The sequence below is a fragment of the Octopus bimaculoides genome, chromosome 4, assembly GCF_001194135.2.
Source record: "Octopus bimaculoides isolate UCB-OBI-ISO-001 chromosome 4, ASM119413v2, whole genome shotgun sequence".
NCBI lineage: Eukaryota > Metazoa > Mollusca > Cephalopoda > Octopoda > Octopodidae > Octopus > Octopus bimaculoides.
The window spans coordinates 21229500-21253174 of NC_068984.1; the positions used below are offsets into that span (position 1 = coordinate 21229500).

At 35.5% G+C, this 23675-nt stretch overlaps 1 protein-coding gene across 10 annotated transcripts in view; it reads right to left on the reverse strand.

Moving 5' to 3' along the window:
* Positions 1–23675, reverse strand: part of LOC106876309 (putative FERM domain-containing protein FRMD8P1) — a 118261-nt gene continuing 94586 nt past the window's right edge. For 7 of the 10 annotated variants that reach the window (XM_052966933.1, XM_052966939.1, XM_052966936.1 and 4 more), the window contains 10 exons: positions 20299–20475; positions 18327–18428; positions 17248–17306; positions 15180–15346; positions 13376–13579; positions 11012–11141; positions 9687–9836; positions 8344–8464; positions 7339–7401; positions 6550–6650 (listed from right to left, as the gene is read on the reverse strand). In XM_052966933.1, coding sequence (XP_052822893.1) covers positions 6565–6650; positions 7339–7401; positions 8344–8464; positions 9687–9836; positions 11012–11141; positions 13376–13579; positions 15180–15346; positions 17248–17306; positions 18327–18428; positions 20299–20475 — 1259 coding nt within the window. In that variant the 3' untranslated portion in view covers positions 6550–6564. Of the gene's footprint in view, positions 36–1066; positions 2647–5604; positions 5683–6549; positions 6651–7338; positions 7402–8343; positions 8465–9686; positions 9837–11011; positions 11142–13375; positions 13580–15179; positions 15347–17247; positions 17307–18326; positions 18429–20298; positions 20476–23675 lie in introns of those variants that run through there. The other 3 variants (XR_001410227.2, XM_014924807.2, XM_014924804.2) reach the window with 3 other exon arrangements.

The following is a 23675-nucleotide window of genomic DNA, read 5'->3' on the forward strand; positions in this document are numbered from 1 at the left end:
GGGTCAACCAAGCTGCTTTTAACTGAGTCGTTCCCCTGAAAGGAAAACAAATGGTAGACAGTATAAGAAATATGAAGTAATATAATGAAAAACCAAAATAACATCATTGATTGATATAAGGTTGGAAGTACTTATTCCACACAGTTAATTAATTTGATGGAACAATTTAGGTAATTTAAACCCATAAGAAAAATAAAGTTAATTATTTCAAAATTATCATTTTTAATTTCTTGATGCAATTTGTTGCAGAAATTTTGAGGGTAAATCACACACTAACAAATATATATCTCAATACAATGAGGGAGCTGTTATGCAGTGGACTGATATCTAAGAAATAGCAGTCGAATCACCCTCAAATAATGCTCAACTGTTTTAAAAGAATTAGGATAGTTTAGTCTTGGGTATAATATCATGAAAACAAAGAAGTAATGATCATGAATGGAATACCTTTAACTATAGGTCTACTCAATCAAGCCTGACATAGGGTTAACCAATATATACATTGCCTTTCTGCACATGCATGTTTGCATAAATGTAGATCTTCAAGCATGTATAAAATACAAAAGCAGTCCAGTCTCCACACTCTCAGAGGAAGCTATATGTATTAGTAATCAATGCAGTTTCATTATATGAAATAGTTGAAAGAATTTTACTCTGATTTAGCTGCTAGCATATTATAGATGACAGTTTCAGAAAATTTGGCAATTACTGCCAAAGCTAAATGGGCTTATGCCAAGAATTAAATGTTTCGTAAATACAAGTCATGTTTCAGTAAAATTTTAATCTCCTACCTTATTCATATAGCTTATTTCTAATTTATTGTAACTTAGCATTTTGGCCAAAGAGACCAGCAGAATAAGTATTGGGGTTGATTTGTTCAGCTAAAACCCTTCAAGGTGGGCTGTTGTCCAATGACTAAAACGAGCAAAAGTCATTACTAGAATGAAACTGCTTAGTTTTTGGCTTTGATTATCATTGGCACATGAGGATTTGTTACTCTGGCAAAGATTACAAGATTACTTGCCAAAAATTCAATGTCTTGCTAAAAAAAAAAAAAAAAAAAAATCCACACTGAGGTATTGCAATAACACACAGATACACACATGCCATATACTAGTGTGATAATAATTAAATCAATAACTTAAGATATCCAATAATCAGTGATCCCACTTATTGATAACAGGAAATGAAGAAATATAGCAATTGCAATGGCATCTTGTTTTTCCTAATTGAGTTAGCAGAATAAGTGAGGTAGCTATAAGAAGGAATAGATAATGTGGTTGTTTAGCTCCATGTCAGTTCTGGGCAAGTAAACCTATGATTAAGTGTTCCATTTAAAACCATCCAGTCGTTTTCCTAGAATAGTGAGTACACCAGATTATACAAACCAACATATCCTACTTTAAGACAGTGTGTGAGTTAAGGGATATTTGGTTATTTCTAGCAAATACAGTGTCCACATAAACACTTCCAGTCTAACTCACAAAGCTGGTTTACCATCATTTTAAATCTGTTTTTTTTAAAAACTGAACAAGTGTAATGCATATAACAATGACAGAAAACCGTCAATTTTTGTAACTGTGTCAGGGTCTTTTACTTTTCTCAGTTTATTTGTAGCAAAATGGCACAATTAAAGTTAATAGGAAGTGTATCAATGTTACAATATCAAACTTTTCTGCTACTTACACTTTGAAAACATCATGCCTAATAAGATTAGTATCAGATTCTTTTTTCAATTAGTGTCAACAGAAATAATGGTCAATGGATGCATGGTAAGAGGTCAGAAAAGCAATCGAGAAATGGGAAAATATTATCACTGAAGAATGAAGGCAGGTATATATAAAGTGTGTGTGTATGTGTGCCTTCTTTTACCAGGCTCAGTCACTAGAGTATGGCAATAACTAGCACAGTATTTTTAAGGGTTTTTAGTTGATTATATTGACCCCCACCCATTCAGTACTTTGTCTAATTCTTATTTTATTTTCCTGCTGAGAAAGGGAAAATAACTAGAACACTACCAACTATTGTTCCTCCCACTCTCTTCTCTTTCTCTCTCATATATAATCATTTTAATATCCACTTTTCAATGCTTGCATGGAATTTGTTGAAGTAGATTTTTTTTTTTAATGTCTGGATGCATTTCCTGTCACCAACCCTCACATGTTTTGAAAGGTTTTCTTTGAAGACTGGAAATGAAAGACACCACCTGTATACTGCTGATGTTCATTTTACAGCTATCACACAAAGAAAAAATTATACACACACAAATGTGTATGTATGACTGTGTACACAATAGGCTTCTTTCAGTTTCCTTATACCAAATCCACTCACAAAATTTTTGGGCAGCCAGGTTAAAGCTATAGTCAAAGACATTTAACCAACATGTCATACTGTACAACTGAAACCTATACCATGTGGTTGGGAAGCCAACTTCTTAAATGCACAGCCATGTCTGTATATGTATGTACACCCAGACACAGGGCTTCCAGTGTTTCCACTTACCACATGCCTTGAGCTAACCAATCCTCATGGCAGTGAGATTAAATTTAATCCATGTTATTTCTTAGCTGCACAGTTTTCGAAGTTACAGCTGTATATAATTTGGCGGTGGTGGTGGTGTACACAGATAATGTACAAGTGCAGGATCTAAAAGAAAGTAGATATTCTTGATATTACTGTAGAGAACAACATTGACTAAAGGAGTGTTAAAATTTTTTGAATGTATGTAAAATATATATTTAAGATGAGATATATAAGAGAGAGAGAGAGAGATTGAATCTTTCACATCTGTTGTAGTAATTTGATTAAAATGATTCTCAATAGCACAAGTTTCAAGGGAAACAACTCTATATAATATTTCAGTAGTTTGAAGGGAAGTAACTTTTACTTAACTATTCAAGGTATTTAACTATTATTTATTTAATCGCATGACTACCAATGAAAATTTAACAACGAAAAAAGTAAGATTTGGTTATAGAAAATTGTTTGTCCTAGCAATAAAGTAAATATTTGTGTGTGTGTGTGTGTGTGCACGCGCGCGCGAAGTATTCATCAATATTTAAAGATAAGACAAATGATTGTTATTGTAGTTTAATACTGATCAGAAGTGTGCTTGAGCTGGGCTGCGCAAAGGTGTTTCAGCCATTACCACCTTATTGTTTGCAGGAATGCTGTACACTCCAGACTACATTTTCCAATATATCCATTCTAAAAGTGATATGGTACAAATGATCAGAGCAGAGTTTATTGGTTCAAATCTTCATACAGCCATGGAAGTCACTTATCACTGCAGGTTTGGAGGCAATGCACAGATAATGGACATGGTCCCTTCCTCTGGACCAAACTAAACTAAGTTTTTATTTTTTAGTTCAGTTTCACGCAGAGGTCGTCAAAGAATTACAGGGAGTCAATGATAGCTAAAGAGTTGAAGGAGGGTTGGCGTGTGAAAGACCAGCTCACCAGATGAACTGCTTGAAATACTTAGCGCTATGCTCATCTCTTACATTGATGTTGTCAATTTCATTAAAAGATATTCCGGCAATATGATGTTTTTTTCACATTTTCTAACCATGGAAACAATTTCATAAACATTGAAAGTCTAATACTGTATACTCGTACACATAGTTTTAAATGTAAAAAGTGTGTCATCTTCAATAGAATCTCTTAATTTGTTGTATATGTATATTTTAGCTAACATTTTAATTGCCAGCATCAGTACCCAGCATGCATTTAAGATATGGTATGGTATCAAAATATTTTAAATGAGGAGGGTCATTGATGCAGAAGAGGTTAAAGAGGGTTGATGGTCAAAAAAGTTTGGCGAACCCTGGCTGAAGGAAGGAATTATTTCATGGCCTTTGCATATCCTCAGAGACCAGTGAAATCATAATATCAAAATGGTCAAACCTAAAAGATATCTATTTCACACATTCTTACATTGTTACCTTGCTTAACTAAAAATTGACTTCAGTAGGTCATAACTTACGTTCCTCTGTTTCAAATTGTTATTCCGTATCCGGTTTTCTGTTTCATAATATTTATGTCTTTAGTTCAAAATAGTCAGAAACTACTGATTTCAGCAGGCTGTATTTACAGCAGTTCTTAAAGTATATATTTGCTGCATCTCAGCTGAATTTAAAGTAGAACTATCATGGACAGAACTCAATCAGAATTTCAGAGGATGAGTGCTTTCAGTTGTTTGATCATCTGAACTATCAGGCTCATTCAATTAACATCTAAGTGATTAGTTTATTCTACAGACATGTGACAGCATGTGACAAGGCTGGTCTTTTGAATTACAGGTACAGTCCATCTGACAGGCTTCCACACAATTTCCATCTACTCATTTTCACTCACGAGTCAATGGATTAACCTGAGGCTATAGAAAAGTACATCTGCCAAGATGCCAAACACAGCAGAATTGAAACCTGGATCTCCTGATTGTGAAGCAAAACTTCATATCATTCAGCCATACTGTGAACTATCATAAAACCTCTGAAACTAGTGAAGTTAATGTACTTAACATTCCACTATTGTAGAAAATCAGGCCAAGTGAAGATCTGAATTAATAATTTGTGCTCTAATTATTTATACCTTAACATGTTAAGAATGAACATATTGGAGAATATAGTCCATGTAAAATATTTCTGAAATAAAAGATGGAATAGTCATTGAATGCCTCTGATCACAGGTTAACTTGACCAAAGACACAATTTAGTATTATTTGACACTTTACTCACACTGCAAATAAGTTTTCTATAAAAACTCTCATCTTAAGCACAAAGAATGGAACAAAAATCTCCATAAAGATTTAATTGAACTCATTATAGTTTTATAAATTCTGGTCAGCGAGATGTTTCCTGGAATGTTATCATTTCTTCTTTAAGACAATTTTAATAATTTCATTGAGAATACAGAAATGGGAAAATGTTATGGAGTAGTTTAAGACAATAATGAGATGCCAGGTTAGTAAAAGCAGATTAGGAATTAATATTGTGGATTTATTGTACCACATCACATGGCCATGTAATTAAGAAGTTAGTAATGCAGAGCATCTTGGGGGCAAGTGTCTTTTACCATAACATAAGATCAACAAAGCTTTCTGAAGAAACTAGGTATATGGAAACTGTTTGTACCTTTTTAAGATGATGATGAGGTGAATTAAAAAGCATTACTATGAAATCTGGTTAGTAAAGGTTTATTAGGAATTAATACTGCGGGTTTGTTATACATCATATGCAAGGCAGTCTGATTAAGAAGTTTAAGTATGATTGCAATTCATGGCACCTGGTGTCTTATTATAGACTTGGGTCAATCCAAAGACTCTTGCATGGATTGTACCTGTCACTGCTTGGTTTATCATCACCATCTGACCCTTGAAGGATCACCAATGATGCCAACATTCAGACTGTGTCCAGTTAAAGGAGAACATGCTATCTCAATGCACTGCTTCCTATACAACAATCCAAGCATTATGGTTTCTAAAAATCTACAATGTTAATATATACACCATTTAAAAGAATAAAGGTGTAAAACAAAATCACTTGTTCTACCCATTTAAATAGATGGCTGAATTGACAAAAAAAAAAGTTTTAAACTCCATACCAGCATATAAGAAAAATGAATCCGCCAAAGTGTGGTGCCTTATGCCTTCAGAATCCAAATCCTTTTAAGACTTCACTTCTATGGGGGTCAATAAAATAAGTTCCAAAAATTATATTAATGTAAACTTTGTCATTAATTATTGATATATATGATTTTCTGTTCATGTTGGATAGTTATACACACATGTATACACCTCCACCACACAGATAAATGTGCATACCTGTATCTATCTTTCTATCTTTACATGAATAGTTATTTGTATGCGTATATAAAATAAAAGAAGATAAATAGTTAATTATTTAATGACTTAACGAGATAAATAGTCAATTGCTTAACTTTTCATGGCCAGAGATATATCAACATATAAACTGTCTTACTGACATCTGAATGAGTTGTGATCTTCATAATTTTCCCAGGGTATGAGACGGGCTTTATCTGGCTAAGCATCTCACAAATTATACCCTACCATCTTAAAGACATTGAACAAAGTGATCATCGATCTACAAAAACACAGGATGATCACAGCTAAAATGCTCTTGATTGTAAGTCTACTCCATTAGGGCTGACCTGGGGATAAGCCATAACCTACCAATCTATTTGCTAATGGTGGTGAACCTATATTATTTATTTGATAATGAAGATTTTGTTTTTTCATCATCTAAGTAACCAGCCCTTGAATTTAATGTCTAAGTTGGTAAATATTCCAGAGATATGTGTACCCTTAACTTAATTCTCAGGCAGAATAAATATGATACAGTGTATAAGCAAGATGTACAATCAACCTAATGGGCTTCCATACAGTTTCCATTTAACCAGTTTCACTCACAAAGTATGGGTTGACCAAAGGCTATGGAAAATAACATTTGCCCTAAATGCCATGCAGTGGAGTCAAACCAAAGACTTTACAGTTGTGAAACAAGTTTTCTAACCGAATCATTTGGTCTTATTATTCTTACAACATTAATAGAAGTATTGTTGAAAAAAATTAATAATTTCCACCACTGGCCACATATTTTGGTACCAGTTTTTGGTTGGTATTTTGTCAGCTGTGGAAAGATGAAAAGCAAAGTTAACTTCAGCAAGATTTGAACTCAGAAAGTACCACCACCACTACAAACAATCACTGTGTGTCTGGTACTTAAGTTATCAACTATAAAATACGAAGGTCAGCTCTAGCAGTATTTGATCCATGATGTAGGGTATATATATATATACATATATATATATATATATACCGCCTGACTGGCCTTGTAGGGTTTTCGAGCGAGATCGTTGCCAGTGCCCCTGGACTGGCTCTTGTGCAGGTGGCACATAAAAGACACCATTTCGAGCATGGCCGTTTTTGTGCGGGTGACACGTAAAAGCACCCACTACACTCTCTGAGTGGTTGGCGTTAGGAAGGGCATCCAGCTGTAGAAACTCTGCCAAATCAGATTGGAGCCTGGTGTTGCCATCCGGTTTCACCAGTCCTCAGTCAAATCGTCCAACCCATGCTAGCATGGAAGGCGGACGTTAAACGATGATGATGATGATGATGATGTTAAAGAATTAAAATAACTGACTTTCTACTAATTCTGCAACTCAATTCCCCACATTTTACCCTGTGTTGTAGAAACTGAGAGGAAGCTCTCTTGTCCCTAAGTATTAACTTAAGTTATACACATATATATCTTGAATAACAATAGAAAAAAAACACAAACAAGAAATAGTAAAAATAAATCCGGTCTGTCTTACCTGCAACTGTGTAAGTGTCCAAACTGAGACGTTTAAGTTTGTTGAGACTTTTATTGAAGGTACCTGAAAACAGAAATAACATATTTTAAAATGTAATTAACTTTTGAGAGCTAATGCTCTTGTTCTCATTTAGCCCTAGGTCAATTTTGATTGAGTAAACAGATCTATGATCAAAGGTGTTCTAGCTATGACCATCTCATCCTTTTTTCCTTCTTCAGATGTAAAGTAAAATTATATGTATTTGTTGAGTTCCCACTTTCCTGGTTAATCCTGATGTAATAGATCTAAGACCAGAGACAATCTAACCTTAAGTCATAAGACATTGGCTATGGCTGGGTCTAAATTGAGGACTACAATGGTCAGTAATCTAAAACATTAATCTCAGTTAATGAAATGATTTCTAATGGAGACATAACGTACCCTTAAATGAAGCAGAGAATGTCACTAAAGCTTATTAACCAAAAAAATAGGTGGGACAAATCTCTCACATGTAAATAGTAAGAGATTTGATTAAAAAGTTTGTGTAAAACCTAAAATTAGCTGACTAGCTAAATTTTACCAACAACTGGATAAATTATCTACTTTCATTTTCTTTTCTTTAATGGAAAATTAAGTGGGACTACAGTAGAAAGGGGTTGGCTTTCTGCTAGAGGAGATATATAGTTGCTTGCATAATACAACAGAAGGTTGGAGTGGAGAAAGAGAGATAAAGATAGTGGTGATGAGATGTCAGGGTAAGCCCTCAAAATACAAGATGAATTAAGAATGATCATCATCATCATCATCATCATCGTCCGCCTTCCATGCTAGCATGGGTTGGACGATTTGACTGAGGACTGGTGAAACCAGATGGCTACACCAGGCTCCAATCTGATTTGGCAGGAGATCAATTAAGATTTCTTCAGTAAATCCAAGCCTAAATAATTATATATTAAGTAATACTTGAAAGGGATTTAAAGATTAGTTTTGTAATGTGAAGATGAAGACAAAAGTTGGGTATCTTACTTGATATAGCACCATCTACTGAGTCATAACTCTGCTCACTGTAACGGCGAGGTCGATGGACGTGTTGCTGCTGGCGTTTCCGCTTAACCATAGAGTCAATGAGGGCATTCATCAATTTAGCCTGAAAATTCGGAATAAATATAATATGTATCAATTAATGAGATGAAGAATGGCTCACTGTGAGCAGCATTGACAAAAACATAAACGAACAATAAAGAGTATTCTTATGTTTTCTCTAAAAATTCTTACATAGAATTCATTCTTATCTTCTATATTAGTTACAATGTCTTTTTTTTTTTAATTTGTTCATATACTTCTTTTAGTGTTGTCTTTCTTTACTTCACTTATATATCTGATTTCTGTTCCCTGTTTTAACCTTTTCTGACAAGTTGTAGTGCACTTGAGCACTGTAAACAATAAACTCATTATTATTATTTTAATATCTTTACCATTAAGACTACATTAGACCAATCTAAACCCTCACCTACAACTCTCTAGTATACAAGGATCAACTCCACAGTCACTAAGACTAATGTAACACATATTCATTGGCAAATTCCCTGCAACTTGCAAAATGAGAAACACACACTAACATAATCATCATTTAACATCCGCTTTCCATGCTGGCATGAGTAAGATGGTTTGACTGGAACTGTTAAGCCAGAGAGCTGCACCAAGTTCCAGTCTGATTTAGCATGATTTCTGTGGCTGGATGCCCTTCCTAACTCCAACCATTCAAAGAGTGTAATGGCTGCTTTTTATGTGCCACTGACAAAACACAGGAATAAAAACAATAAAGTCGATAACTATGATCACAGACTGACCTGTTTGTTCTGTAGGGACAGGAACAGTTCAGGCAAACCTACCTGGGACTATGCAAAAATAACAACCAGTTAAAGCAATCCAATTCATATATTTTTACTTTTTTGCAGATCATAGTCACCTAGGATATTTTAATTCTTCAGAACCTCCAAAACTGGCATGAGGAAATAATCATCAAATCAGAGAACCAGCCCAACTCAATACTAGATAGTGTTGAACAAAATGACGATTTAATCCTTTCGATACCAATCCACACAAGACTGTATGTGATTCTATATTACAAACTTCCTGTTTGAAAGTGATTTAAATTTAAACCTTTCATCAAAATTTTATATTTACGTTTCAGACACCAGCTTAAAAATGACTGATTTAACTAAATTCTTTGGTAAAAACACAATGACAAGATCCTAAATGTCCACATTAATTCTTTCTTTCAGTCTTCCTTTCACACTTTTTTTCCTTCCTTTCATTCCATCCTGCTCCCCTCTCTCTTGTGAAACCATGACTGCAAGGGAACCAACCTGTCGGGAATTAATTTCTAACAGCTTTGTCACTGTTTCTTCTCCATCTTTCACAAGGAACTGAATGAATAAAGACGGCAATTTCTCGTCCTCCAAATCGTCATGGAAATGCCAGGACATCTCGGTGAACGGAACTGCCAGATCAACAAACTAGTAACAAATATATAAATAAACAAATAAATAGTTCATTTCATAATTATTTAATATGAATTTTTCTTCCACCTAATTTTCATTCTCTTCATAAGATGGAAGGAGTTAAAGTAAATGTAATTTAATCAGATTTCACAAAAAACATCTGAAATCAAAGTTAGTAAATAAAATATTACAGATTTTGATCCAGTAGATTTGTTTAGATTTGATGGTTCTACCAAACTGCTTCATCATCACCACTACCTCTGTGTCTTCATTAAACATTTTGATATTTTTTTTTTGTAGTTTAGTACAAACTTTGTCTTAGTTTGCAAATAATTCATGCAATAAAGGAAATGTACCTCTAGATATATCTAGGCTGTACAGATGTGTTAGAGATCACCCTTGATGGGAAATACTACAACACAATAAGACTAAGACACTGGATAAACTTATAGCCTCTAAAATCTAATAATAATAATTATTTCAAATTTTTGCCACAAGGGTAGCTTGGGGGAAGGGATTAAGTCAATTACATTGACCCCAGTGTTTCACTGATACTTAATTTATCGAACCCGAAAGGATGAAAGGCAAAGTTGACCTCGGTGGAATTTGAACTCGGAACATAGTGACAGGCAAAATAATAATAATAATGCCACCATCATCATTATTTTATATTCACTTTTCTATGCTGGAATGGATTAGACAGGTTTTCTGGGGCAGAGTTTTTATGGTTGGATGCCCTTTCTGTTGCCAGCCCTTTATGTCACTCCTTATGACATGCAGTAACACAGTGTACCAGATCAAAATCTGGGATACACACAAAATGATAATAATTACATAATTGTTATGGCTCAGATATTTTTCCAATGACCTGAATGTCAGCTTCTCTAATACTGAACTTAAAAGATGTTGATGGTGACCCACATTGCCAATGAACTGATCATTAAGTTCTCTGATCATGATCATAAATAAAATATTAGGAAGTAACTCAATTCTATAATTTCTTTTAATAGCTCAGTTAGAATTGGAAGAGTAAAAGCGAAGGTTGTTTTGCAGTCTCTCTGAGACTGATAAAAGATTTTGGTATCATCAGAGTGGAAGTTTGGCCTAAATGCTTACAACAGAGAGATACTAAAGGGCCAGGTAGTAGTGTTGAGAAAAAAAATGAAAATAAAAGTCATTTAATATCTTACATCTTTGTCTTTTTCTATGATACAGACTCCCTCCGTGTTGATGCAAACCCACACATGCATTGAGTGCACTCCGAAAACCATCTGGAGTTTAGAGGTAGGACGGTCAACGACAGCACTGAAGTATGCAGACCTTCAATAGGAAAAAAGAAAGCTTAAATCAATCACTGATTGATGTCAATATATAATAGCTTCACATATTTCATTATTGTTGATGTGTCAGTGGAGTAACTGGATCAAGAGAGCATTAAACTAATACCTTAGATAATCTAGTTTTCTGTCTGTAGGTTATGAGTTCAAGTCCTGTTAGGGCTGAACACTGTTCTTTTCTTTAGGTACTTATACTATAAGTACCAAACATATGTACTAGGACCAATTCTATCAGTTTTCAAAAAAAAAAAAAAAAATCTAGCTAGTTTTTCTTCTTTGCTATTGTGATTGAAGGTATGGAACCTGGCAGAATCTTCAGCCAAAAATAGGTTTAAAGAAGCACAAACTGACAGTTATGATGAGAAAGAGGAGGAAATAGAGACCGACAACTGGGAGTTTCTACACACCAAAGACTATATCTGTGGATGGAGCATGATTCCAGCCTGAAAGAAGGTGACACAGTAGTGGAATGGTACAATAGTTAAGAAAACCAGAAAGAACAAGGAGATCAAAGAATAATATCAGGTTTTATATATATCCTTTTAATCTTTTACTTGTTTCAGTCATTTGACTTTGGCCACGCTGGAGCACTGCCTTTAGTCGAAGAAATCGACTCAAGGACTTATTCTTTGTAAGCCTACTACTTATTCTATTGGTGTCTTTTGCTGAACTGCTAAGTTTCAGTGATGTGAACCACCAACATCAGTTGTCAAGTGATGGAGGGGGGGGGACAAACACAGACATACACACAAATATATATATATATACAACAGGCTTCTTTCAATTTCCATCTACTAAATCCACTCACAAGGCTTTGGTTGGCCTGAAGTTATAGTAGAAGACACTGGTCCAAGGTGCCACACAATGGGACTGAACCTGGAACCATGTGGTTGGGAAGCAAGCTTATTACCACACAGCTATGCCTGTATATATATATATATATATATATAAAGGTACAGTGTATATTTAAATACATAAGAGGAATCCACTCATGGGATATACACTGTACCTTATGAGTAATTCATAGTCTTTGGACTAAACTTTTATACACTGGGCTACTTGGAGGTGAAAATTTTTATTAATTTCCATTTCCCTTTGATATGATTAAATATATATGTATATATATATATCCCTCTCTCTCTCTTTCGGAGAGAGGCACAAGCACATACACAGACATATACACACACAGCAGTAACTTCCGCCTACCAAATTCAATCACAAAGCTTCGGTCGGCTTACTGGAGAACAAGTGGAACAATTGGATGGACCTCAGGCAGGCTGATAGAGTATGAAAACATTGTATGTGGCAAACATACATGAATAATAAGCAGTAATTGACAGTGTCTTGATAACATAATTAGTAGTGGGAGTGGGTGTTCCGAGAATGTGGCAGGAAAAATTCAAGGAGCTATGATCTCTACTGGCAACAAAGAACAGATTATTTGATGATTGTGTATGAAGTACAATGGTAGAGAAACAAAGGCTTTGAATGAGGAAGACATGTGAAAGCGAGATACTGTTGGAGAGGATCCAACCATTTCATGCAAGATGGAAAAACACAAAAATGGTGATTATCTAAGAACCCATTATTTGTTTCAATAGCATTAGAGATGAAGGGACCAAATGGACAGACTACCAGATTATCATCAGCTGAAGAGGCACAAGTTTTTATCCTAGAACAGGTGTTTCATTGTGTGTCAGGATAAGATACAGAGTTCTATATTGCCTCAGTTTATCAAGGTGAATAGTAGACACCAAGTGTTTCCAGGTAAAGTTATCTGCAAATGACACCTGTTCTACCCAAATTAAAGATGTTACACCTATATCTGTATCAGTACAGAAACCAAAGTTTAATCCACAGAATTATGGACTTAGTTGGACTCATTGGATGATTTACTGAACTTTCACATCCTTAAGTTTTTTATTAATGGTTAGATGTTCAAGTGAGTATGACAGCCACTGGACATCTGATTGATATTCGTGGCATATAGAAGACAGATAATTAGGTTAAAACATAAGATCTAAATGGTCAGGCTCTCAGATTCAGATTTGACGCCTGGTTCAAGTTACTTCCACTTCACTTTATTCCCTTCAATTATGTTTATGGGAAAAATCCACATCTTGCTAGTCCTAAAATCCAAAGCTCCCTATCACCATGGAGAGAGCAACAGAAGATTACTGAGCTGAGGGCAATTTTTATTAAAAGAAAATAACTTACCCATAGAACGGTGTATTCCATAATAACTGTAAATACATTTTATAAAGAGATACTTTGCTGTACTGCTCTGGCAAAGCCTGTGAAATTCGTACTACTGCCTCTTCAAATCGTACTTCGATATCATTTCGAGATGAATTTTTGAGACCAGGAATTTGCCATCGTCTTTTGCACAAGAATTCTGGGTAAAATCTTTCCAAATTGTGCCTAAAACAGATATACAGAATGTCTTTAAGCCTTACATACCACAATTACATAACAAAACAATTGTAATATAAAACATCTTTAAGAACATCTATTCCCATGCTTAAATACACAACACATTGTGACAAGCTGCTAGAGGTAATGAAGTCTTAAATATCTAATTTAATCAAAGAACATTCAGTAAAAATAGAGTCTTAAGTGTAGCAGAACATATGTAAATATTATATTTCTCTAATTGATTTCAGTTATTTAATTTTAACATGCTGGGGCATCATATTAAAATTCATAATATAAGTTTGTGTGCTGTAAAAAGAAATGAGCTCTGATATTTCAAGAAGGGTCCATAACAATCTTAAATTCCCCAGAATGTAATTTTTTTCTTTACATATTCAATGTGGAGCACTAAGACCACCATCCGAGTGTGATCGTTGCCAGAGCAGCTGTCTGGCTTCCATGCCGGTGGCATGTAAATAGCACCAGCGTGATCGTTACCAACGTCGCCTTCCTGGCACGTGAAAAGACATTCGAGCGAGATCGTTGCCTGTGCCGATGGACTGGCTCCTGTGCAGGTGGCACGTAAAATACACCATTTCGAGCGTGGCCGTTGCCAGTACTACCTGACCGGCCTTCGTACCGGTGGCACGTAAAAGCACCCACTACACTTTCTGAGTGGTTAGCATTAGGAAGGGCATCCAGCTGTAGAAACTCTGCCAAATCAGATTGGAGGCTGGTGTCGCCTCCTGGTCCACCAGTCCTCAGTCAAATCGTCTAACCCATGCTAGCATGGAAAGCGGACGTTAAACGACGATGATGATGATGAATGTTAAGGGGAATATATTTATAGATTTTAGCGAATACTGTATGTATAGACAGATGTAAACACCTTGCTTTTATATACAATAACTTTGTGAATAGAAAAGCCGGATCAGCCAGATTAGTTTCAATATTGTGCTGAGATTTCATTACTGACCCTCTTTCACTATTCAGGGAGACACTGTTTCTTATAAACCCACTATTACTAAGAGCTTCTGTAAATGAGAAACAAATTTGCACATAACACATCTTTGACAGTCAGTTTTATCTATAAATTGCTAGTGTTAACAGTGTTTTGCTATAGAGTAAAAGAGAATGTTTTGTTGCGAATACTATGAAACAGACACATGTAAATACTTTGCTTTTATATAAAACATATCTTCATGGACACAAAAAAGACAATAAGAGATCAACCAGACTAGTTTCAACCTTTGCATTGGGATTTATCGATGACCATCCTCTTCGACTGCTTAACAATTTACTTGAGCCCTTAGTAACAATAAGTTTATAAGCAGTGTATCTGTAGACAATTAGAGGGTAGTTAGTCACTTACGACATCCCAACGCAGGACTGAAACTAGTCTAGCTTATTTTACCCACAAAGACATTGTGGATAGAATTTATACAGATTTGTTGACATATAGCTACTACACAAAATATTGGTTAAAAATTTATAGATATATCGTGTAGTAACACAATGTAGCATTGAAATAAAACACAATTATCACATTGGTAATGGTTACATATTTAATAAATTGATTTTTAACTTAATACAATCAAAACATACCAACCTTTGATTTTGTGTTAAACCTTTGACCCCTATGAGATTGCCCTCCTCTATGATAAATTGAATTGCAGCCAACTCATCGTAGTCTAGTTTATCAACAACATACCGACCTTCCAACACATTGTATTGAGCTTCGTGATACAAAAGAGACAATGTGGTTTCATCGTTAAGCTATACAAAACATAAGAGAAAAAGACACATAAGAGACATAACTATCAAGAAAATGTCTTTTTATAAACAGTGGTTTCAAATTATTTTGGCACATGACCATGAATTTTAGGGAAGAGTGTAAGCTGATCACATGAACATCAGTGTTCAGCTGGTGCTTATTTTATTAACCCTGAAATTCCTTGGTGGAATTTGAACTAAGAATGTAAAGAGCTAAAAGAAATGCCACTAAGCATTTTGTTCAATATGCTAACAATTCTGCCAGCTTACCACCTTTAAGCTCCCCAATAATACTGTGATTAAGTGTGAGATTTAGAAAGACTCAAGTAGAATAAATATTCATTTAAAATGGAAGAAAATGCCAACAGCATTACAAAAGTATAAATTATTTATTTAGAAAAGTAAACTTTACAACAGAGCCAAGACTACACAGATTACTTCTTTCTTGTTGCTTTTAAAGCCATCCTTAATATGATAATACAAGATGGTGAGCTGGCAGAAACATTAGCACGCTGGGCGAAATGCTTAGTGGTATTTCGTCAGACTTTACGTCCTGAGTTCAAATTCCACCGAGGTCAACTTTGCATTTCATCCTTTCAGGGTTGATAAATTAAGTACCAGTTATGTACTGGGGCTGATCTAATCGACTGGCCCCCTCCACCAAAATTTTGGGCCTTGTGTTTAGAGTAGAAAAGAATATGATAAGTAGACATGAAGAAAGTCAATGTATTAAAATCAGCAATTTGTTTTATTCAAGGTTAAGAAGTTTGTATCAGACATGACAACCCAATAGAGGACAACCCAATAGAGGACAACCCAATAGAGGACAACCCAATAGAGAACAACATGTATATTCAGGTCAAAAAATTTGATCATTGAGTCTTCCAAGAAATATTTCTCACAAATTAAGAGAGGCAGAAAAATTATGAAATGCGTTTGTTTATTATAATGTGAATATATGTATCTATGCATCTTTTTGCATGTGTGTGTGTGTGTGTGTGTGTTACTTTACAGAGATTAAAGGGAGATAGAATGAGTGGGAGTTAGAAAGAAAGAGAGAGTAGGTATATGTTCATGTGCACTGAATGAGAGAGAGAGAGAGAGAGAGAGAGGGTGTAAGCATGTTAATAATATGCTTGGTTGGTATCAGCTTCTTGTAAATCATTTTCTATTACAATAACTTTCTTCTTTACTATATAAAGCTCCAAAGGAGAGGTTGCTGAGAAATTGCTGACCAGTGCTTATTGGCCAGTTATCACCAATGCAAAGAGCCAAGCAGACTTTCTTTTATATGGAAGTTTACATTTTGATGTAAATTTATACATATAACAGATTTGGTCAGCTGAAAGTTGCATTACAGTTTTTGTTGTAGCAGTAACTGATGGCCACTGGAATATATATATATATACACACACACACGAGTGGTCAAACAAAAGAAAAGGGGCACTCAACACATCTAGTAGGGGTTACATGTATCATTTAAAACTGCTTGATTTAGTTCCGTGTTACTTTAAGTTTCGCAGGCTCCCTAATGGGATCCTGACACCTTCAGGCTTCTGGAATGATTGATCAGGCTCCCATTAGGAGCCTGCGAAACTCGAAGTAGAATAGAACCAAATCAAACAGTTTTAAATAACACACACAAACACAGTGTGTGTGTGTGTGTGTGGATGGGTGGGTATGTGTACTTTTGTCTTGACATCACATGTTGGTTATAAATGAGCCTCGCCACAAAGTATGGACGGAAAACAATCCTAATTAAATGTTAGAAAAAAAAAAAAAAAACAGAAATGGACTGGGGATGGGGAGTTGTGAATATTTCAGTGTAGATTTAAATGTGGAAATGACTTGTAGAAATAAATTCACAGAAAAATCCAGACTCTTGAATGGCTGACTAAACTTACTTTCATTTCCTCTTCTTTTGAATAAAACACATTCCTTTGTAACATCAGCAATGGAGTATCTGGAATGAAATACAGAAAAACAATGTAGCTGTTGACACAGTATATCTAGGACAACATTATCCAATGTGTTTGTTCTACTTTTAAGACTGTAGGGTGTTGTATAAAGGAGATTTAGTCATTATTTCTAGCAGATTGAGCAACCTCATAAAAGCTCTCTCATTGGTTTGCTGTTTTTTCAGAAACAATGCTGTTTAGTACTGAGCTATCATCAAAGCCATTCTAGCAATGACCATCTAGTCTTTTTGTAAGTTCATATTTACATTATCCGCCAGTGGCATGTAAATAGCACCATTTGAGCGTGATCGTTACCAGTGTCGCTGGACTGGCTCCTGTGCAGGTGGCACGTAAAATACACCATTTTGAGCGTGGCCGTTGCCAGTACCGCCTGACTGGCCTTCGTGCCGGTGGCACGTAAAAGCACCCACTACACTCTCGGAGTGGTTGGCGTTAGGAAGGGCATCCAGCTGTACAAACTCTGCCAGATCAGATTGGAGCCTGGTGTAGTCATCTGGTTCACCAGTCCTCAGTCAAATCGTCCAACCCATGCTAGCATGGAAAGCAGACGTTAAACGATGATGATGATGATGATGATGATGATGAATGACTACATTGTCCATTTTCAGAAAATAAGTTGACATTTGAGGGAGATTTGGCTTCAGAAGTTGTGAAAATTACTAAAAGGAAACACCAAATCAAATCACTTTCTATTATCAAATTGTCTGTAATCAATAAAGCATTAAAAAATATAAGACTGTAATCCCTTCATTCTGAAATTTAGAGAATGTAGCTGCTGCCAAAATACACTAATGCATACCGATGAGACTTATGTGCCCCATCATATCTTCTAGCCTTGACTATAGTTAAGCTTGAACTGTTAGATTTAAAATGGGGGTTCACATATTTTTATTGGGACAATATGAATTAAGAGATTTGGTAACAGAACTTTGGATTTTATAATTAACCATAGTGTCAAATAATAAATAAGTTAATAAATATATGAAAAACCAATATTCGCTCACCTCTCAACTTATATTCTGCTTTCTGGTCAGTATACAGTTTACACAGCTCTTGCCATTGTTGAACAAGGTAGTAAGGACGGTGATTTTTCTTTAAGCGAAGTTCTAGGATTTAAGTGGTAGTAAAATAAAAAAAACATAAATAAATCATTAATGAATTGAAAACTTTAAACTTGAAAGTTTGCGGAATATTATAGTTCATGAATATTTATGTAAAATAAACTGTCGCAGGCAATATGAGAAAGAATCCTGAAAGCAATATGAACAAAATTTAGATTATTGACATTTATTAAAAACATCTTTTTTATCCACGTAACAAACATTTCATTCAATTTACAATGGAGACAAATAGTAAAATACTCATAAGTTTCAATAGTGAACAAGAATCAACTGAGGTCAGTAATTAAAAAAAAAAAAACAGACAAAACACTGATTGACCAAATAAAAAAAACAATTAGTTCAGTAAAATTACACCCTAATTTTAATTGAATCCAGAAAGATGAAAAGCCAAGTCAAACACATTGAACACTTAAAAGGCAGATGAATGTCACCTGCATTTTATAACCTGGCAAGAGTGCTTAGCAATAGGAAATTACTGAATGATACACACCCTCTAGAAGCCTTTGAAGGCTGCACCCAAAACAATGTGCAATATGAGCACGTGTTGCATTATGTTTTTCCTTCACCATCAAATACTAAATTCTCTAGAATAAATTTTTCCAGTGCTCTACCATGTCTATGAAACTATTGTTCCTTTAAAGAGAGAAAATATTCTTACTTGTAAATCTCTGCCTAAGATACCACAATGTGGTTTATTCTCATTAAACTCCTAACTCAGGAACGGCAATCACTATTCACTTAAATTTTAACAACCTGCCATCATCATTTTTTATCAAGTTTGCCACAATATAAAAACATTTCGTCACATCGTTATTGACTTATCCTCTGCACATCTTCTGAGATATTGATGGAATTCCCTCACTAGGTAACCATTACTCTGAGATATTTACTCAAGCAGTTTTCACATTAATATTCAAAAAATTCTGGTATGTTTTGCAGGCAATTGATTTATTGTACCATGAAGAATCATACTGAAAACATTTAAAGAGACTCTAATATGATTCGAAAATCCTAATAATAGTTTCTACCATGGGAGCAAAGTCTGAAATTTTGTGGGGAAGGGTACAGTCACTTAAATTTACCACAGTCGTTGACTGGTCCTTATTTTATTGATTCTGAAAGATGAAAGGCAAGGTTGGCTTCAGCAGAATTTAAACTATGAATTAAAGATGCGGAACAAATGCTGCAAGATATTTTGTCAGACACTAACAATTCTGTTAAGCCACTGTCCTAATGAAGTCTCTAACAATAATGATCTTTAGATCTCTAAATAATAAAGAACAGCAACCACACTGACACACTACTAGAAATAAGAAAAACCATCAACAACATGACAGCATTCCTTTCTTTATATGGTGCCGGAGGAAAGACTCAACTCTTACAAAAGGAACAATTCAGGAAGTCAGCAGAAGATCATGGAAATAATATTGAGTTATCAAAGGTTGAATGATTCAAGTGGTTTAAGCATGGAGTTGTGCATAAAGCACCTACAGAAATCTGCAGTTGCTGGACCTCAGAAAGTCATAAGAAGTTGCAACATGAAGTACAGCTTGTGACAACAATAAATAACTAGAGCAACATAGAGAGACAAACCAGCTTTTGAAACACATTTACCAAGTGTGTTTGTTGCTATGGTCCCATTACTTATTTGTCTTTCTCTTTCTAATTATCAGAGACACCAATAAATAAAGTGATGTTTTTTTTTGTTTTTTTAACAAGTAAAGGAGACGCAATCTCTTATTTACTAAGTTTTCAAGAGAAGAACTACAGACATTACCAAACTAATGAGAACACCAGCTACAAACAGAGATTTAACAAGCAAAAGGGACAAAAGAAAGATCCAACAAATACTTACCAAGTGATGGGGACACTAACCACAAAGAGAAAACATTCGCAGCTTCTGGGGGAAGTTTCTGTTCCTCTTGGACAATCCTGAATAGATCTTCAGTTTGTGCTTGTTGACCATTATTTACTTTCAATGGGATGACAGTCTGGTCTCTGAGGTAAATACAGAGCTCTAAAACATCTGAAACTAAATTTGATCATTGGATAAATATGGTAGAAAATATAGAAATTTTATTCTCTTAATAAAAGTTTTAATTACCCTCTTCCTTCAAAATCCTAGTTAGGGTGCCAGCCTACAGACTAAAAGATTAAAAGTTCATAGACTATCAACATTATTCTATAAAACGGACATTGAACCACAAAGGTTTCATCAGCTTTCAATACTGAACTCAATAATCCTTAATGTCTAACTGGAAAAGAAATATATTCTAGCAGTGATATTATTATCTAGATCACATTAAAACTGGTGCCTTAATGGTTATTCCGACAGTTATGGTTGGACCCTAATAAATTACTAATATTTTATTTTACTGACATGAATGAAGAGAAGTGAAAATTAACTTCTAGCATGACGAGTACCAGAAATAATTAACTCAAATATTAAACAGACTTAAGTTAGCTCCCTTGTTCCACTCACTACTTTATACTGCAGACGCAAGTTTACAACCTTTTGCAGGAAAGAATCATTAGACACCAGTACTTTCATCAGTATGTGGAGGCACATGGCCTAGTGGTTAGAGCAGCAGTCGAGGGATCGCGGGTTCGAATCTCAAACCGGGTGATGTGTGTGTTTATGAGCGAAACACCTAAAGCCCCACGCAGCTCTGGCAGAAAGGTAAGGGTGAACTTCTGCTGACCCTTTCACCACAACTTTCTCTTGCTCTTTCCTTCTACATCTAGCAGCTGACCTGTGTCCCGTCCAGGTGGGGAACCTATATGCCAATAAAACCAGAAAACAGTCTCTTATGAGCCAGGCATGGCTCAAGAAGGAACAAACAACAACAGTTTCTTTTGACAAACTGTTAAGTAATGGGGATGTAAACAAACCATCACTGGTTATCATGTGGTGGTAGTGGAGGGTAGGGAGATCACAAACACACACAAACACATGACAGGATTCCACACAGTTTCTATTTATAAAATTCACTCACAAAGCATTGGTCAGCCTGAGGCTACAGAAGACACTTGCCTAAGGCGTCATGCAATCGAGTGGTTACAAAATGAGCTTCTTAACCACACAGCCCAGCCTGTACTTATGATGAGGTTTCAAAAATCATGCATTTTGTAAACAATAGCAGTCATTCACTAGGTTTCCAATGAGTCAATCAACTGGTTAGTAACATTTACGATGTCAAGCATGACAAGGGAGTGTCTGTGGAATTTGAGCGACACAAAAATAATACAAGGTATTTTTATTTAACTCGGTGGTTTATTGGTGCTTTTATTATTTTTTTTGTTGATGTACAGATTGGTAAAAGATGCACACAAGTATTGATGACAGGTATTAATAGCACATCCATTAAACAATAACAATTTATAACAGCAGCATGTAACCTCAAATATTATTAATTGTAGGTGAGAAGTAATGTTTTTAATATTAGTCCCTGATAGTCCAATTGGCTTTTTGATTTATCAACTCTCTCCACACACACACACACACAAAGGGATGAAAAGCAAAGTTGATATTGGCAGGAATTGAACTCAAAACGTAAAGTGAAGTAACCAAATACCATAAAGAATTGTGTCCACCACTCTACTACTTCTGCCATCCACTCAGTAATAGTTTTTTTGACTATAGGCACATGTCCTGAAGTTTTGAGGAGAAGGGGAAATTGATTACATCAACCTCAGTACTTGTCTGGTACTTAATTTATCAATCCCAAAAGGATGGAAGACAAAGTTAACTTTGGCAGAATATGAATTTAGGATGTAATGAGCCAGAAGAAATGCCACCAAGTAATTACATGACTGGTACCTATTCTATCAACTTCAAAAGCATGAAAGGCTAAGTTGACCATGACAGGATTTGAACTCAGGCTGTACAGAGCCAGAACAAATATTACAAAGCAGTTTTTCTGAGGCTCTGATTCTACCAGTTCCTCTCTCTCTTCCAGGGCCATATCTACAGGCATTAGCAATCATGGACCTAATCAAAGATGGAAGATTCATGATTTTTCTTGGGAAAGACCAGGCAATAATTTCTTACTGTCTTTCGTTCATTTATTTACTGTTTACTCAGCTGGTCTTCTGCTCTCCTGAACCTAGATGGGGGATTGGTTGACATGGCATCAGTGCATGCCCACACATCAGCAAGTCTGTGTGACATGTTTAGGACCAGCCCTCCTCTAAATCCTGTATACTTTAGCCACATAACAAACATCTACTTCTTGACCATGTCATGCTATGCCAAAGTGGAAGCTGGGAGTAAGGTGACTAAGGACTAACTCCATTTCCCCATCACAAACTTCTGAACCCATGAGCTGGAGCTTCACCATCATCATCATTTAACGTCTTCCTTCCATGCTAGCATGGGTGGGACGGTTTCACAAGAGCCGTCCAAGTCAGAAGCCTACACCAGACCTCTGTAACTGTTTAGGCAGGATTTTTACAGCTGGATGCCCTTCTAACACCAACCACTTAGCAGAATGGACTTAGTGCTTTTAACGTGGCACAAGCACAGGCAAGGTCAGTAGTGCTTTTTATGTGGCCCAAGTACAGACAAGGTCAGTTTTGGCAAGGTTTTTACAGTTGGATGCCCTTCCGAACACCAACCACCATTAGATGCAATTTACCCAATACCCAATATACTGACAATAGTAACAACAATGATCAGCTTATAATGTTGCATAAAACTGACAGCAAACCAAAGGTCAATATCCATAATAATATCTTGGGCCACGATCCTTGTACTCTTGAATTTCATGCACTGCAGCACCAGCCTGTAATCATAAATGTACTGTGCCAGCTCTGTTGGTCTCCTTTTCAGATTCTCAATCTTAAAAACCAATTGCACACTCACATTTGCTCTGACATAGTTAATGGAACAGACATCCTGTTACACATCAACCAAGGTACTTTCCTACTCCTCTTTTTAATGCATATGGAAAAGTTCTCAGATGTTTAAAAACCAGAAGTAAGTCACCTTCCTCTTTCCTGCATAAATTCTATCGATAAGGAGATATGCTCTTTTGTGACATACCATTTCAATGCTATTTTGCCTTTTCATGTATTTAATTGCTCTCTAGCATTTCCTTTTGGCTTGCAATGATAGCAAAAGAGGAGTTGTTGTTGATGTTGTTGTTGGTGGTGGTTGTGGTAAGGCTTTTGTTATTATTTGAGCTAGTGTTTTTACTAGTTTCTTTTGTATTTGTCAAAATATAACTGTGT